The sequence below is a fragment of the Centroberyx affinis genome, unplaced genomic scaffold, assembly GCF_046629955.1.
Source record: "Centroberyx affinis isolate AG114_WGS23_722 - 3 ecotype Tasmania unplaced genomic scaffold, CSIRO-AGI_Caff_v1 ptg002148l_1, whole genome shotgun sequence".
In the NCBI taxonomy this organism is placed as follows: Eukaryota; Metazoa; Chordata; class Actinopteri; order Beryciformes; family Berycidae; genus Centroberyx; species Centroberyx affinis.
In genome coordinates, this window is record NW_027280465.1 from 1 (window position 1) to 16,180 (window position 16,180).

The following is a 16,180-nucleotide window of genomic DNA, read 5'->3' on the forward strand; positions in this document are numbered from 1 at the left end:
CTCACTAATACACATACAGAATACATACTAGAAAAGTAACGATAGAAATAATAACAAAAACCTTGTCTTCCTTCAAAGTGCGTATCCTGGCCTCTAGCTCCTGTAGAATCTTGTCTTGCTCACACAGTCGGCTTAATTTCACCTACAGGAAGAAAAAAAAACACAGGCAGCACTTGCGGAATACTGAGTATAAAGGAAAACTGGGGAGAAAAGAAACAGCCTGATAAAAACTCCTTTTCTACATCACAGAGGCGCTCTCTTCCTTGATACTGTGTGTTTACCTCTATTAATACCACAGAGTATAGACATAACACAACAGAAGACTGGGAAGAGATGAAATAGGCGTGATGAGATACAGTATCTGTTTACATCTGGAACAGAGGTCTACTCCGCTTTACTTGTCTTCATGCAACTGTATTCTAACAACGCGGCCAGATAAGATGAATTGATCGTCTACTGTAGTCTTCACTGTCTGTAAATATGTCAATATGGCTCATCTATATGAAAAGCCCTGAGGAATTGCTCTCATCAGTGCAGTGTGAGATATCAAAAGGCTTTATACTGTCTAGTCTGGGGGGCGAGATGCTGGTAATACCCATTATGAGTAATCATAATCAAAAATCCATATTTTCAAATTCACTTTTGGAGAAAGCCGTGTTTATTGAGAGTGACAGATTTGTTTTCCCAGAAATGGGTTATGTGTTTATGAAAACAACATAAGACTGCCTAGTTCACAGTCTTTCTCACACAGTGTGTATTTTTTCTCAGATCTATTTATCATTCTGTTCAATTAATAATTAAGCTGTTTTTATTTTGCTGCCGTATATTGTTGTTTTTAATTGCATGAAATATTCATTGTTCAGACAAATTCACTCGCAATTTCTTATAAATTGTTAAAGTGGAACAATGCTAATGATGAAAAGCCAGGACATCCATCTTATTTACCTCTATTCAGCACAAAACAAAGAATGAGAAAAGCAGGATCAGGCAAATCAAACTGAAAAATTTAACAGCTCAACATCTAAAACTCCCATTACATGTATTTTTCCCTTTAAATTGCAGGGAGGAAAATAAAAGCTGTGGTCGATACTCTCAGGCCCTCACTGTGCAGCGTGGATGGATGTCCCCACAGTGTTGCAATGTACATACGCTCCCTTCCCTCCACAGCCTCTGTTTACCACTAACTAAAGAACATACACACACACACACACACACACACACACACACACACACACACACACAGACAGAACTCAGCTGTCTCTGTAGTGGATGGTAAGAAGTAGGAAATGATAGATCTTTACAAAAAGAAAAGAGATGGATAAACTGGGTGCTTATCAGACTGCTTCTTTGGGGGCTGAGGAGGATGGGAATGACTCACTTACATCAGCATCGCTTTCTGCTATTTTCACAGGTCTTGATGGTCTTTCTTTTAGGCTTTCACGTCCAGTAACCTGAAATGCCCCGTATGCACAAATAAAACCAAATCTTTAATACCAATAATTGGAATGATACCTCAAATACCTTTACCGTAAAACTCCCATTTAACAGATAATTATTGCATGGAATTTCAAGAAACGGCATACAGTGAGACCGCTTGACACGTCAAGCTGGATGAATCTGGACAAAATAAAACATGTAGGAAAAAAAAACAAAAAAACAAAAAAAACAATCGCACATTCGAGACACAGTGAAATGCATAAGCTGGTATAACAAAACTTTGTGCAGAAGCGGAGCAAAAATATTTATGAGGAGACAGTTTCTGTATCTTCGAGTTTGGGGAAGGCCTGCAAACCACAAAGCTGCTCTTTCCTGGCTGCTTATTACTGTAGCAGGTTTAACCACCATGTGCTTGATATGAACCACAAGGGAGGAACATACTGTATGAGGCAGGAATGCACTTCCTCAAATGATGTTACTATGATTTACAAACTACTTGGTTAGAGAGGGAAATCATATTTTTTTTTTCCAAATAGTGAATGATAATTTTATTTAAGATTTCAGTTGGATGAACACTGAAAGAGCCATTGATTCCATTATTTCTTCTTTTAAAAGGCCATGATATATCACTTGAGTATAACATATACTGCAAGCTGTCTATGTCATATAATCAGAGTGCCAGCATATTTCTCAAAGAGCACCCTTGGGCCATCTCTTTAGCGCTAACGAGCAAAACAAAAGCAAAAGGGTGAGGTATCAAACATACATTCACTACATCCAGGAGTGTTTCACGGCATGCAAGGGAAGCTCCTTGTCATGAAGAGCTCCCATCATCGCATCTCATAAATGTGTTTCAGTATCATCCAATGAATGATCAGACCAAGGTATTCATATGCAAAAGACTACATCATTTCCTCTGTCTTCAAACATTGCCAGGGATGCATCGCATTCCATTTGAAAAGCAGTGGAATGGTCTGTTTCACTTTGTATGCACACCATCCTTACATTCCAACTGTACCCAAAACTTGGAGTGGAGTTTTCAAGCACATTGTGTATTGAAACGATCATCGGGTCAATACTTTGGATCTGTTTTGAAACAGGAAATGGAGAGGTGTTACAGGATGTACTGTACACATCAATAGATGAACTCCCTCCATTCCGCAAAATAACACCCAAAATCTTTATGTTTTGTGGTGTTAAACATACAAATCGATGCTTTGCATTGTTGTGAATGGGAGATATATTCCTTATAGGTAAAGGAGAAAAAGATATTGCTCAAAAATATAGCAGTAGTAGGCTTATGTCACTGTACTATTTGTGACACCCAAATAGGAATTGGAGTTCACATGACTCATAATATTGTTTTGAAATGCAGTCATGTGCTTGTAAAAACTTCAATTCCCATCAGTACAGGCTTAACAACACATACAGTATGTTAGGGTAACATGTAGCTTCATTACCCCATATGCTGCATCTGAAAGTACAGTACTATTATCAAATTGAAAATATCCTGACACATATTAAACATCAGGACTCCATAAGTAAAGGCAAAGAACAAGTCAATCATTGTTGTCACTTACTGTCAGTAAGTTGTGTGTAAGTTTTGTGGGATATTTGCTGAATTCATAATAAAAACCGGGGTGTTAATGCAAGAATGGATTGCTATCGTCAAATGGAAAATTAGCATCAACAGAAGCAAGTAAACACAGAAATGTTATTTCCATCATAAAGAGACAGTGGACAACAGAGAAAAGACAGGGAAGGGAGAGAGGGAGGCAGACATTGAAAGCAGCAGCAGGAGAGCAAGATAGCAGTCCAGAGAAGGGAGATGAGAGGAGGAAGAGAAGGAGAAAGTGACATGTACTTTCTTGGGGCCCACCTTCAAATCTAGATACTCCAGGTCCTTCTTCAGTTGTATGTAAGTATCATCAGCCTTTAAGTGAGCAGTGGAGAGATAAATCACATGAAATGAAGCTGCAAAGGATAATCCGTGACTAGAGGACCCTTCAGGCATTATCAAGTTTGTTTGTTGTTCAGGCTTTGCTAACAGGGCTTGATTTTCACTTGAACCTAATTGCAGTTCACTTGAACCTCTGTATGTAACTCCTGTTAGTAAAGCCACATTGTAATTAAGTAATAGTGCCATTTTTCAACTTCTTTAACTTAAAATGTATGCAGTAACGTCTTGTATTTGACCCCATACAGAACAGAGCAGCAGATGGCTTGTGCCCATGTGCATGTGGTCAAAGTGAGTGCTTAGGCATGGATGTTTACATAAGCATGGAAAATGGCCAGAGCATAGTTGGATATTAGAAACTGGGTGGAGTTGTCATTACTGAGCACCGTTGCAGCTTCACTCTGGTCTGCTAGTCGGACAGCAATGCACTGTTTCTGGACAGGATCTTAAGGGAGACTGAGACTGTGGCCTGAAGGCTGCTTCACAGCAATAATACCCATCTTTCATAGTTAGAGATGTATCAGTCTACACAGGAATGTAGAGACAAATGTGTTGTATTCATGACACATTTCTTATGGTGGTTGTGTAAGTCTCAATAGTTCTCAAACAAAGAAAAGCATAAAATGGAGGGACAATGCACAGTCAACAAGCAACATGCTTGGAAGATGGCATATTACTTTTTTACAAATAGACACAAGGCTCTAAAAGCCTTTAAAATGCTGAACTAGGTGGATGGGTGAGTCCAACTATTTAAAAAAATTGACTGATATGTAGCCAATAGGCAATTTGCAATCTGCACAGTCTATAGTGCAGTGCAGCCCATGCTGAAAAGGTTGAATCACCGACACAACAAAGCAATACCAACAGACCGCACAGTCTTATGAATGATGGGGAAAGAATGTATGGGTTTGGCTGGGGAGAGGGGGACCACAATGCACTGGCAGGGGCTGCAGTGTGCTGAAGGGGGGGTTGGGAGGTACGAGGACCCCTGACCTGCATGCTGGGGCCTAGAAGGCCGTTGTGCTGGTGGTGCTGCAGGTGAGCAAACGCATCGCTGGGGCTATGCACACCAGCCATCTTGGCCTGGTGCCTCCGAAGCTGAATGAGGAGCAGAGTCAGCTCCTCTGGCTGTAGCCAGGCCAGGTTTAGGGGCCAGAGGCCAGTGAAAGCGCAGAAGGGTGAGAGAAAATACTTCAGAACCATCTGGGCAGTAACAGTGGCTGAGCAATAGCAGTAGCTGAGAGAGCCAAGTGGTAGAGAAGCCAACACACTTCAGATACTATGCATGTCCTTTTACATACAAGGTGCCCATGAGCCTAATAACACTCAAAATGTAAAATCTAGAGCTGCATCTATGGAGACTGGTTTCTGAAAGATGAGAAAGGGTGCTATTAGATCAGCCAAGGGGCTTCTCTACAGATAAGGCTGTATATTCCAGTTCAGAACAGACAACACTAAAACAAATCTCATACGGCATAAAATAAAAAAAATTACAGCATAAAAATTCAAATACACTTTATGTGGATTCACAAAATCAGTCTCCCATTCTTTGTTTATGGAGCAGCTCCAGATTTTACATCTTCGTAGTGTCACAGATATGAGTCTTATTTACCTGGTTTCTGGCTTTGGACTGAGTTGTTCATGTTCACACATATTGATTGTGTTGTACTAGACTACAGGGAAACTATTTTTTTTATTGAGTGGTATTCTGCTTTTTAGTGTGAAAATGTCATCTATTTTTTAATACTATATGCCAGATATATTTGAAAATGTAATAAAGATGATCATACCGTTTTGCCATGCAAGCTGGGTGCACTGACAGTGTGTGTGATGTAGCCCATGGCTGGCATTGACCTTCTCTCTATTTGAGAAGTCTGTGGAGAAACAAAATTCATCAACACGTTATTCCAAATTTTATCAAATCAAACAGAATGTCTAATACATAATCACTAATGAATCTTCAAGCTTGGTTAAAATCTGTGCTGTATGTGTGATTGTTAGCTCTGCTACAGACCGCTCTATTACACTGTATCAAAGTTAAGCCATTGCCTGCAAGTTTGCAAACAAATTTGACTACACAGCAGATTTACTTTTTCATCTATCCCTTTCTCCATTTCATCCCTCCTACTCTTATTTGAAACAAGGTGTGCCCTGAGTTTTAGATGCTACAGGGCTCGGAAAAATTGACGTTTTTGCTTAACACACAGAATTAGTGAAGCCAGGCCCACTACAGCACCCTAAAAGGACACAAACAACAAGAGATTTAATTAACTACACATAAATTATCCCAAACCTGCTTTCTTAAAATAACATTTGTTTGCTACCAGCAAGAGAAGCACTGTAAGCCATTCCCTTTGAGATTCCCATGCCACTATTTTTTTGCTGTATAATAGGTTTTTTATTTAAATGCAAGATCTAAAGAAAGAGACCGCTGCTGATGTTTGAGATACAGTAGAGATGTTTATAGGGTGCTGAGAAGCCCTGGGCAAATTGGATTAGCTGCTAATAACACATACTCTTTAATGATATTCCACAGAGGTACATAGATCGCTATTACTCAGGCGTACTCCAGCCAGAGAGCACCATCAGCCTCAAAGATGCTGGGTCCACCAAAACTAAGTTCTGCCAACTAAATTTAGTTCCCATAAACCATTGCTCCCTTGGATGGTCTCGCACAGTCACTGCGGCTCCCTTTGTTAAAAATGTATCTTCTTCTGGAGAGTTTTCCATAATTGTGTACCATTCTATTTCAGAGTTATAATTAGTGTCTTGGCACTAGGGGTGAATGATGAGCAAACAGAGCGTCTGCGACACTTTGTTTACTCGTGTAAGGCCAGCGGGTTGGTTATGAGGCTTGTGTGTGTCGGCCAATGTGGTGATGGATTGCAGAGGGAGCTTCTTACATGTGGAGGGTGTGGTAGGGAGACAGCGCAGGGTGTGGATGGCAGGACGGCCCCTTGCTCCGTTTCCTGTGGCGATGGTGGTGGTGTGTGTGTATGTGTGTCTGTGTGTTCGAGCGCTGGGACGGCTCGGGGAACGGGGGAGTGGCAAGCTTGCGCTCACACACACTCACACCACCTGTGGAAGAGGCCTGGGTGTGGACTGTGTGAATCGCTGAGCGATTCACATGAGCATCAAAGTGTGTGCGCTGGGAAGTCAGAGCCTTCTCATGATAATCTTCCCATGGTGACCCCTCATTTCCTAGTTAACTCATAATGTCCTTGAAGTCAACATCAATAGGCACCTCTCTTACACTATGCACAGCTACCGTGAGAATGAGACCTTTGTGCTTTGGTTCATTACATGTGAAACATCGAGTTTTACCACTGTCCCATGCCAATGATAGGCTTCTGCCATTTACAGTGTGGCTTCTGTGTTAAAGAACCAATGACTGAGTATCGGCACCTAGATTCTCGAAGGGTGGGACTTGCTTAAGTAAAAAAAAAATCACAGCTTTCACACCCCACTATAACACAAAATATAGGTTCCATTTGCTTGAATGTTTACAAACAAAGCATGCAAACAAAGTATTTATAGGTTCAAAATAAATGTAACACTGTTTAATTGTCAGTTCTTGTATGAAGAACTTGTGAGAGGAAAAAAACATGTCCGTTCCAATCAAATAAACATAAACAAAGCCAGATGTGGGGCAGGAGGTTCAGCATAGGAGACACTACACTCCAGTTGAGCCTTTAAGATTTCCTCAAGGCAAGCAGGATAACATGAATTAAGTTGGACAGAGACATGTAGGCCTCACTATGGGCCTGACTAACTTATTGTCAAAGTCCAGACTTTTATTGTAAAACTCACACTTTAGCAACGTAGCATTGAGAAATCTACACTCTGTATCCAGAGATGAGCAATGGTTTGAGACCTACCAGGGCCCCATCTCTCATTTTTCCACCTTTGCTGTATGTATCTCTCTAATTATTATGATTGTCAAAGGAAAAGAAAGAAATACTTGAGGAAAGCAGAGTGCTTAATGTTCTTTAAAAAGAAAAAAAAAAAGAAAAAAGAAAGAAACACAACAATAACACATTTTCCCCAGCAGGAGCCACCAATGGCACAAGTACCACCACCATGGCAATATAGAATGCCATTTTATTCTTCCTCAAATGGGTTTCTATGATATGCACCCTTCATGAATATTTCTTTCTTGGGTAGGTGAAAGCAAAGAAACCTTGCTATGATAACAAGGTACTTATCAAGGTACCAAGGTACTTCACCTACCACCAAAAACATATTTACTTTCTCCCCCCCTTACTACTGTACAGTTCCAGAGGATACTATTTACCCATGTGATGTAAAATATATTTAGTTCTAAGACTGAGACTGCAATTATGATACATGTACAATTTTAATTCTTTTTTTTGGATACATGTAGTATGGCCTTTTCTGTTAGGGCCCCTAAGATAAAGCTAAGGAGCACTCAGTCAAGAGAAGAGAGGGAGAGGTAACTGTTGAAAAATACCATACTAACAATTCAATGGGATTACAAATACTACAGAAGTGATAGCATGATCCCAAAGTAAGGTGACACTGCATTGCAAAATGTTGTTAGCAATGACTTCACAACAATGACAAATAGTTTCTTCATGATCCTTGCTGAGCTCTGCCCAAAACAAGGATTATGACAGCACTATTTCATTAAATTGTCACTAGCAAGACTGGAGAATGGGCATTGCTGGGTCATTGCTGCTACAAAAACAAGCAAGCAGGAAGCACGATTGGATTGTAATTTCAGTCATGTGAGCATCATGTAGAGGTCACACGCCCAGTTTAGAGAAAGGGGAGAAGAGGTCCCCAGGTATAACAGCAGGTATGTTGTGAACATTTTTATTGTATTTATTAATCTCTTATTTTTTAACTGTAAATAACTGTGCTGTCACATGTGTTATGTAGCTAAGACACTGTAGCTAAGATATAACTAGCTTACCTACAATAGGTTAGTACCCTGCCAGCCACTCATGATTCAGCTGAACTTTCTCTCAACAGTAGCCTGTGCAATTATGACTTACTTGTCTCCCTCTGTAACTTCATCCAATACTAGCCTGTATGTTTACACAATAATTAGGGCCCAATTAACTTTTGCAGCTAGCATGAGATACCACTATGAAGGATTGCTGTAAAATTCTACATTTTATAATTATTCTTTGAATGGAATATTTCTTTCTTTATTTCCAAGACATTGCATTGGAAATAGACTAATGTAAATTAGAGTATTTAGAGATACCTTTAGTACTCTCCACCTCCAAAGTTGCTTGGAAAAAACATATATGCTACTTTGTATTTAATACTACAATGGTTAATACTTGGGGTAGGTTACATGGCAAAGTTTAAGAGTGATAGGCATTTATTGTCAGTGTTAATCAAGCATGCCTAGACTTTTAGCAATATGTACTCTGGATATAGTGAGTAGTAATAAGTTGTGCTCAGGTGCAGGTCTAAACTATCTTGGAGGACATTTCTAAAAATGCCTGGGATGCCTCTACTCCCCAGATGAGTGTCCTACCTGAGAAAGCTGGGCACAGATAGGTCTAGGGGAGCTGGATCTTGTGCTGTCCCCGGGCGCCACTTCATCCAGCGGCCTGACTGTCACCCTGTCCAGGGGGGTGTGCGGCCTGCGAGGGGACAGGGGTTTGAAGGAGGACGGGACAGACGGGGGGACTTCACAGGGCGACGGGGGCACAGAGATGGAGCGAGGCATCTCCACAGTAACCCTAAAAGAGGATGTGTCCGTGAAGTTGGGGCCAGTGTAGACAGGTGCGGTGGGGCTGCCGTGACGGAACTGCTGCCGCTGCTGCCACTCGTACAGCTGCCACACCATGCCCTCCTTGGTGGCCATGCGCTCATCTGTGGACATGCGGAAGTGGCTGAGCCGGTCATGGGCGTACTTGTAGTCGCTGGGCAGGTTGCAGGTCGCCGGAGGAGAGCTGCTGCCAGATGGGAGACGGGGAGTCTTTGGCAACGACTGATAGGTGACTTCCAGTGTGCTGGCTTTGGGCTTCAGGGGTGGAGTCCGCCGAGGGAGATTGTACTCTGCAGAGGGAGTGCTGAGGAGGAAGGAGAGAGGGTAATCTTTCACTTTCATATCCATTAAATAGCACATGGATGTCAGCATGGATGCTTACTGCACAGTATGAAACATAAAACAAAATAAAATCAAATCCATACCATACCAAAACATCCATATCAAAAGATAAGGCAGTTCAATGCTAAAAAAAAAACTCATTTCAGCCACTAGAGGGAGATATTTGCTCAAAATTCTGGTTATTTTCAAAAATGCATGAACACTGTCCATACATGATTTAGTCCTGTTGTGATAGTGAAATTTCGGTTGTTTCAAAATGATTATGTCAATGGCCAAACTGACCTCTTCGGCGGGTCGCCTTTCTGAACTTTCACCCAGTGCTCCACCTGAGCCAGAGCGGTCTTCCTCTGCACATGTTTCTCAGTATCTGTCCGTGGAACGAAGCCCCTCTTATAGACGACGTTTCCATTCTGTTCCGGTGGCAGAACCACTTGGACTACAGTTTGCTGGCCATTCTTGTGGGAAGGACCGGGGACAGAGTCTGGAGAGAGTCCCTCTACCCTTTCCTCCGTGGCCGGCTGGGCGGGCCTCCCTTGGATCTCCAGCCCATACCTCACCTCCTCTCCAGGAGCCAGTCGGATACCGTTATCCTGAGGTTCCTCTCTGTCCGGCCTGCGGAGGCTCTCTGAATGGGCTGAGTTCTGGCTGACGTTGATGTGATTGGTCTGTGGGACTGCCTGCTGCACAGCCTTCTCTGGCCTCTCCACCTCTCTGTCAGAAGAGAGAGAGGGGATGACAGAGGGAAGGATGGAAGTAAGATCTAACTGGAATATGACATGACAGTTACTCCTGCCTGTTCAATAACTGTGGGGTTTGATAATATTAAAAAATGCAACAAATTGCTTCATACAGCCTAGCTTAAGTCACAGAGCGTATGTACTGAAGTGTTAAAGTACTTACAACTAGTCCACACAACTTCACTCATAAAACTATTGATCAAACAGCTCATTCACCCTCTTCAATATACATTCTGATGAAGTACAGCACTATTCTAGAAACAGGGGGATTACACAGCTTGCTATCCACATTAAGCAGTGGATAACAAGCCACAATGGGCACTCCAATTAACCTGAAGTGACCCTGAATGTAATTTTTCACTCCACTGGCAGAGACAGAGAGAGTTGTACATATGGCCCGATTCATTGCCGAGTCTCTCTGAGGAAGGATGAGAGACCACAGGGAGCTTTTCAATAACTTTGTAACCACACATTTTCATATTTTTCAGAAGAGAGGAGTGGAAGAGAGGAGTGGAAGAGAGTAGCGCTCTTGGCAGAGACGCCAGACTGTGAGTGAGTCCCCAGGGAATGGAGATGACAGTCATTTTGTCTTAAACAAATAGCTTGGGGCAGCCAGCCTCTCTTCTCAATCTGCTCTAATGATAAGACTTCTAATTCATTAGGTTTCACAGCTAAATTCAGCTTTTTCCCAGTTAAGGGAATAAGTCATATGATTGCTTACACTTTCAGGTTGCTCAATTCTGTGGAAATATTTTCCAAGAGGCCAAATTTGAAGGGAGGCATGGTATTAAAAAGGGTAGTTTAGCTGACTGAGAGACATGCCCTGATGGTAGATCTCAATAAAATGATCACATCACACAGGACAACGTGGAACTATTTAGTTGTTATCATTCATTGATAATTCATTAAAGCAAAACATTCCATATATTTTATCTTTGATTATGAGTAACAGAATTAAGAATATCATGTGGGAAGTGAGTGTTTTCAAAACCACATTTTTGGGAGCACTGAGCCACATTAGCCTCTAGGTGGCATGACTGCACAGAGCATACAAACCATGTGTCACTTCATCTCATCCAAAAACACTTCCACGGTCCAAACTCATACCTCTGGCTGATCTAAGATGTCTAACCATGCAGTTACCACAGAGTTTCATACAGCATTAGACTATATTGCACATTAGTTCTGCCGTAGAGAATTGTGAATACATTCTAAAACAAAAGAACCTTGCTCAAATTTTTTGCTTTAAAATATCTGTAAACTGTGATCGCATTCTGCTGTAGATATGCATGCTGCAGTAGAACAGCTCTTGTGACTGGCCTGTGCTCAGCTGCCAATGGGCTGGAACAACCCTCATCCATGCAGCAGCCAGCTGCAGCGCGCACACACACACACACACACACACACACACACACACACACACACACACACACACACACACACACACACACACACACACACACACACACACACACACACACACACGTACACACCCCAGACACCTTACTGCCCCAGAACAGACGGGCAGCGCTGGGTCTCACTACTGGACCTGCAGTGGATGACTGCTCACCCTTTTAAACCGAATAAAGCCCATGAAGGCATGGAATGGGAGGGAATATTCGGCTGTGAAACTGACATTAAAGCATGTGGCTTTTTCCAAAAAATATTCAGCTGCATTGAGAAGAAGTGTGAATACCGCAGAGCAACACTGTAGTAAGGGCATAAAAACATCAACACATCATGCTATGGCAAAACAGATGGACCTTCGTCAGACTAGTAACGTTACTTCATAATAAAAAGGTGTTGCAAGTAGCAGAGTGCGGGAGTTTATTCCATTGTGTATTCTACTGCTTTTCTCCGATGGACCTGCACTAACCTTTTTTTGGATGTTTTCCACTTGCAAAACCGATGGAAAAAAATTCAGCACTATTTGGTTGAATGATACCCAAGTTACATGTATAATATAATCTGGAAACACACAGTTCATGGTGGCTGTTGTGCTCCATGGGGAACAAGATGTTGATACTACTAGAAGCCCAACCGGTGGGAGAAGTGAAGCCCACTCTGTAGAGAGAGACCAACCTCTTTATGGTGTGACTCTGCTGCATCAGCGCCGCCTGGTTCATGGCCCGGATCCAGCCATTCATGTCCTCTTGTGTGTCTGCGCTGAAGAAGTATGTCCGCATCCCACAGTGTTCTGCCTGTGAGCCAATCACAGAGTTCTTATTGTAAATGTAGGAGCGCATTCCTGTGTGGCTCGCCTATCAGAAGGAGAGAGAGAGGACACACGTGAGAACGACTTACTGAAGACTGTACCAGGCGGACAGTGAAGCTGATGAGTAAATAATAACAAAACTTCAAAATGAGCGATTCACTAGTGAGTAACTCAGTTTGCTTTCTTGTTTACTGAGACTGAAAGCAATCACCACAGTGAAGACAATGATTACAGCCACACTTCACTGAAGAATTAAAATGTGAGCAAATTGCTGCATCATAAACATTCTGCAAGCATTCTGCTGTTACGGCATGCAAAAGGCGGAACATGGGTTTCATTTTCAGATTGCTTTGCATGAAAGCATCCACAACACAATACAATCTCTTTAGCACGCAACTGAAGCAACTGAAGCAAACAACCATAACAAACAAAAAGCAGTGAGCAGTGTCTGTCATCAGCTTAACACGCGCACACACACACCGACACACATACCGACACACACAACGCCATAATCATTACTTTACCTTTTGTAGCTTTTAATGTAGTGTTATGGAACACTGCTCCACTGTTGAATATATTTACCTCATGGTCTGCCCTAACAGCCCAACTGCATGGCCACCAAATCCCCCGAACCCCAACCCCACCCACTCTGCCAGGCATGGGGCCCGCTGACACAGACAGCCAACTATCCCATAGCAAAGGAGCACTCAGCACTTTTGCACTGGTCCACAGCAAGGCTATTGCCTGGTGTTTCCACCCCAACATTATTTTCTTCCATGGCAATCATACAGACTTTCTACCCATTTTAAATGAAATGGTAAATATGTTGTCAACAAGGTTACATTACATATAGCAGTAAGGTACAAAAGTAAGTAAGTAAGTAAGTAAGTAATTGTAACTAATTGTAGCCAAGTTTGAAACTCACTGTTGCTCATGTGGAAAACGTCTTGGTCCAACACAGTCATCTACCTTCACTCTATGAATTTAACTACAAAATTCACACAGCTGGAGACTGCCACAAGAGCACTGACTAGCATTATTTGACAACGTAATCATGGCACATTTCTGATTGTTTGGCATCTTGCCTAAATGTACAATAACACTGTAACAATCTTACATGCACCACCGTGGACAGAGCGTGATCTCAACTGAATCCCCAAGAAGAAAGTGCTGAATAGACACAGGCAGAAATCCATCTACAGTGAGGGAAAATGAGCCCTGCACACCAAGCAAATGTGTTTTCATTCGATACCAGTATAGATACAATCCCACTTTATTATTGTCATATCCCACAAATAGCCCTCCACCCACAACAATGTACTGAGATGTGTAATGAGTGCAACACTGATATGGCTGCAAAGGGACAAACCTTTATTACCACTTTTGCTCTCCCATTATGTTGCTCTGTTCTGAAATGGTGACAGCACTTCATAATTGCAATAGCAAATGCACAGGAACAATGCATTTGCTATTGCACTTTTCAAACTTTTTAGTGAGCATATATGACCACTGAGCTCTTCTCTAGCTGAAGCACCAGAATATGAACCAAGAGTCAGAATATGAACCAAAATAATCTTTACCATAAAATCACCATAAAAATCTGTCAATTGTGAAGATTGTAGAATGATTTCAATCACTCACTTACTGAAAATCTTCGGGACTCTTTTAGGCAAAATATGGGGAGCCAATCACTGCGAGAGTCAGAGAAGAGATGACTGCTACATCACAGATACAGTGAAACACATTATAGCATGTAAAATAATATGAAATGAATTAATGTGGGGGGACGACACGTTGATGGCGATGAGCACCCAAAGAAAGCCAATGAAACCAGAGAAGAGTGTGGGAAAAATGGTTGAGACTATGAGATGGTGCAGCTCACCGTGGGACCCTGCGGTCCCACCATTCCCATGGTGATGAGAATGTGATAAGTGACATGGAGCTTGGCGGGACAAATACCAGAGCTATTGAGTCCATACCTTTCTAAGATTGATCAAATGGCTGATAGGTTGTTCTCTCCAGTGGCAACCCGCCCCTAACCTCATGTTCTACCCATTGAACTACACAGAACCACAATTAATGTAATTGGCAGTTCTTCCTTGGACCTATATGTATTGGAGTGTTGGATTTTTAAAACAGAAGATATGGGCTTTTTTTCTCCAAATGTTCAAAGCCAAACATTCAGTAAAATAAATGGCTTTCATTTGTGCTCTGGCATTGTCCATCCATGACTGCTGCTGTAGTCATGTCTATAGATCTGACATTGATGCACATTAGAAATGTGCATTCAGTGGCTGTTAGCAGTGATGTGAAACAAAATCAGCTGAGGATGGCGATTTGCCGATGAGGCTATGGTGAAATCAAATACCTATTCATGCAAGACAGGAAGCCTGTGTGTTTCAGGATAGCCGCCCGCAGAGAACAGTACTCACTCCGCCCGCGCACACACACCGGGTCACAACGGGAGGCAATTGACCAACAGGGAATGAGAGAAACACAGTGAGATGAGCAAACAGAAGAGAACAGAGCACAACAGGAAGGTACTGCAGATCACTGCTGACTCAATCACAAAGAACAGAAATGGCTCTGGCTGTGGTCTGTTGGCAGTCATCATATAAGCGAGTTAATTAGATTAAGAATGAGCAACAGTGAAAGCGCCAAAAGTGCTAAGACACCAAATTTTACAATCAGACACATAATTGTAGCAGTAGCCCACAGTACCAAACCGAGTTAAATGATGGGTATGGTACAGTACGGTACTGCAGTATTGCACAACTTAGTTCTTTTCTCATAACTTCTCCAATCAGCTGCTACTGTATATGCTATACAATGCTTTTCAGTGTAAACATCCCTCGTCCATCTTTTCAAAACATTACTTCATAACAGCATATTCCACCACATACATGTCACTAACTATAACATCCCATGGTTGAACAATGCCAGACATCCAGTGGGCAACTTTAAGTGTTGTGCCCAGACACTTAGCAGTAACTGAAATTTGCCAAAGCAACAAGGATAGATCTAATGAAATACCCCACTCTGTAATGTGTGATAGCCCAGGGAGAGCTGAGGGGAATAGAGATCTCTCACTGTAAATACTAGGTAATACAGCAGAGCGGCACTGAGCACAGGCTCATCTCACCAGGCCTTTTATACATATTCCCCCGGCAAGGGAAGGAGGAAAAGGTGCAATGGTAGAAAATAGTTTGAATGTATAATTAATATTCCCGGCAGCACAATCATCATACAAATTCCATTGTATGTAATATGAGCTTGAAAAAGCAGGAGATACGCTGTACCACACACTCGCACACACACACACACACACACACACACACACACACACACACACACACACACACACACACACACAGAGAATCCAAGAACAAAAAGCCAAAGTACAAAGGAGCTGAAATGATTGCAATAGAATGCCCTGAAGCTGCAGAGCATCAAACATTCAAGCACTATTGCTCTTTGCAACGAGCTCTGCGCTTCCACAAAGGAGGAGCTGGATAGTGTTAACACTCTGCTTGTAACCAAAAGATAGAAATCCCATTACTGCCCTGTGGCAGATTTCACAGAAGGAAAAGTGAAAAAGACTCTGCTGCCCGCAAGGAAGAGTTCTGTCGCTTTCAAGTGACAAAAAGGAACAATTACCAAATGTTTCCTGTAATTATAAATACCTAATGGTACATAAAAGCAGCACACACAGATTCATAAGTCTGTGTCACAGATTATACCAA

General features: G+C 42.1%; 1 protein-coding gene across 1 annotated transcript in view; it reads right to left on the bottom strand.

The window, feature by feature from the left end:
* Positions 1-61: 61 nt before the first annotated feature.
* The window catches only part of plekha7b (pleckstrin homology domain containing, family A member 7b), a gene marked incomplete at its 3' end in the record, with an annotated part of 82,916 nt that continues 66,797 nt past the window's right edge, over positions 62-16,180 (bottom strand). The window contains exons 9-16 of the mRNA XM_071531904.1: positions 12,305-12,483; positions 9,768-10,196; positions 8,907-9,447; positions 5,185-5,268; positions 4,388-4,522; positions 3,317-3,370; positions 1,383-1,451; positions 62-142 (exon numbers count right to left, since the gene is read on the bottom strand). Coding sequence (XP_071388005.1) covers positions 62-142; positions 1,383-1,451; positions 3,317-3,370; positions 4,388-4,522; positions 5,185-5,268; positions 8,907-9,447; positions 9,768-10,196; positions 12,305-12,483 — 1,572 coding nt within the window. The remainder of the gene's footprint in view (positions 143-1,382; positions 1,452-3,316; positions 3,371-4,387; positions 4,523-5,184; positions 5,269-8,906; positions 9,448-9,767; positions 10,197-12,304; positions 12,484-16,180) is intronic.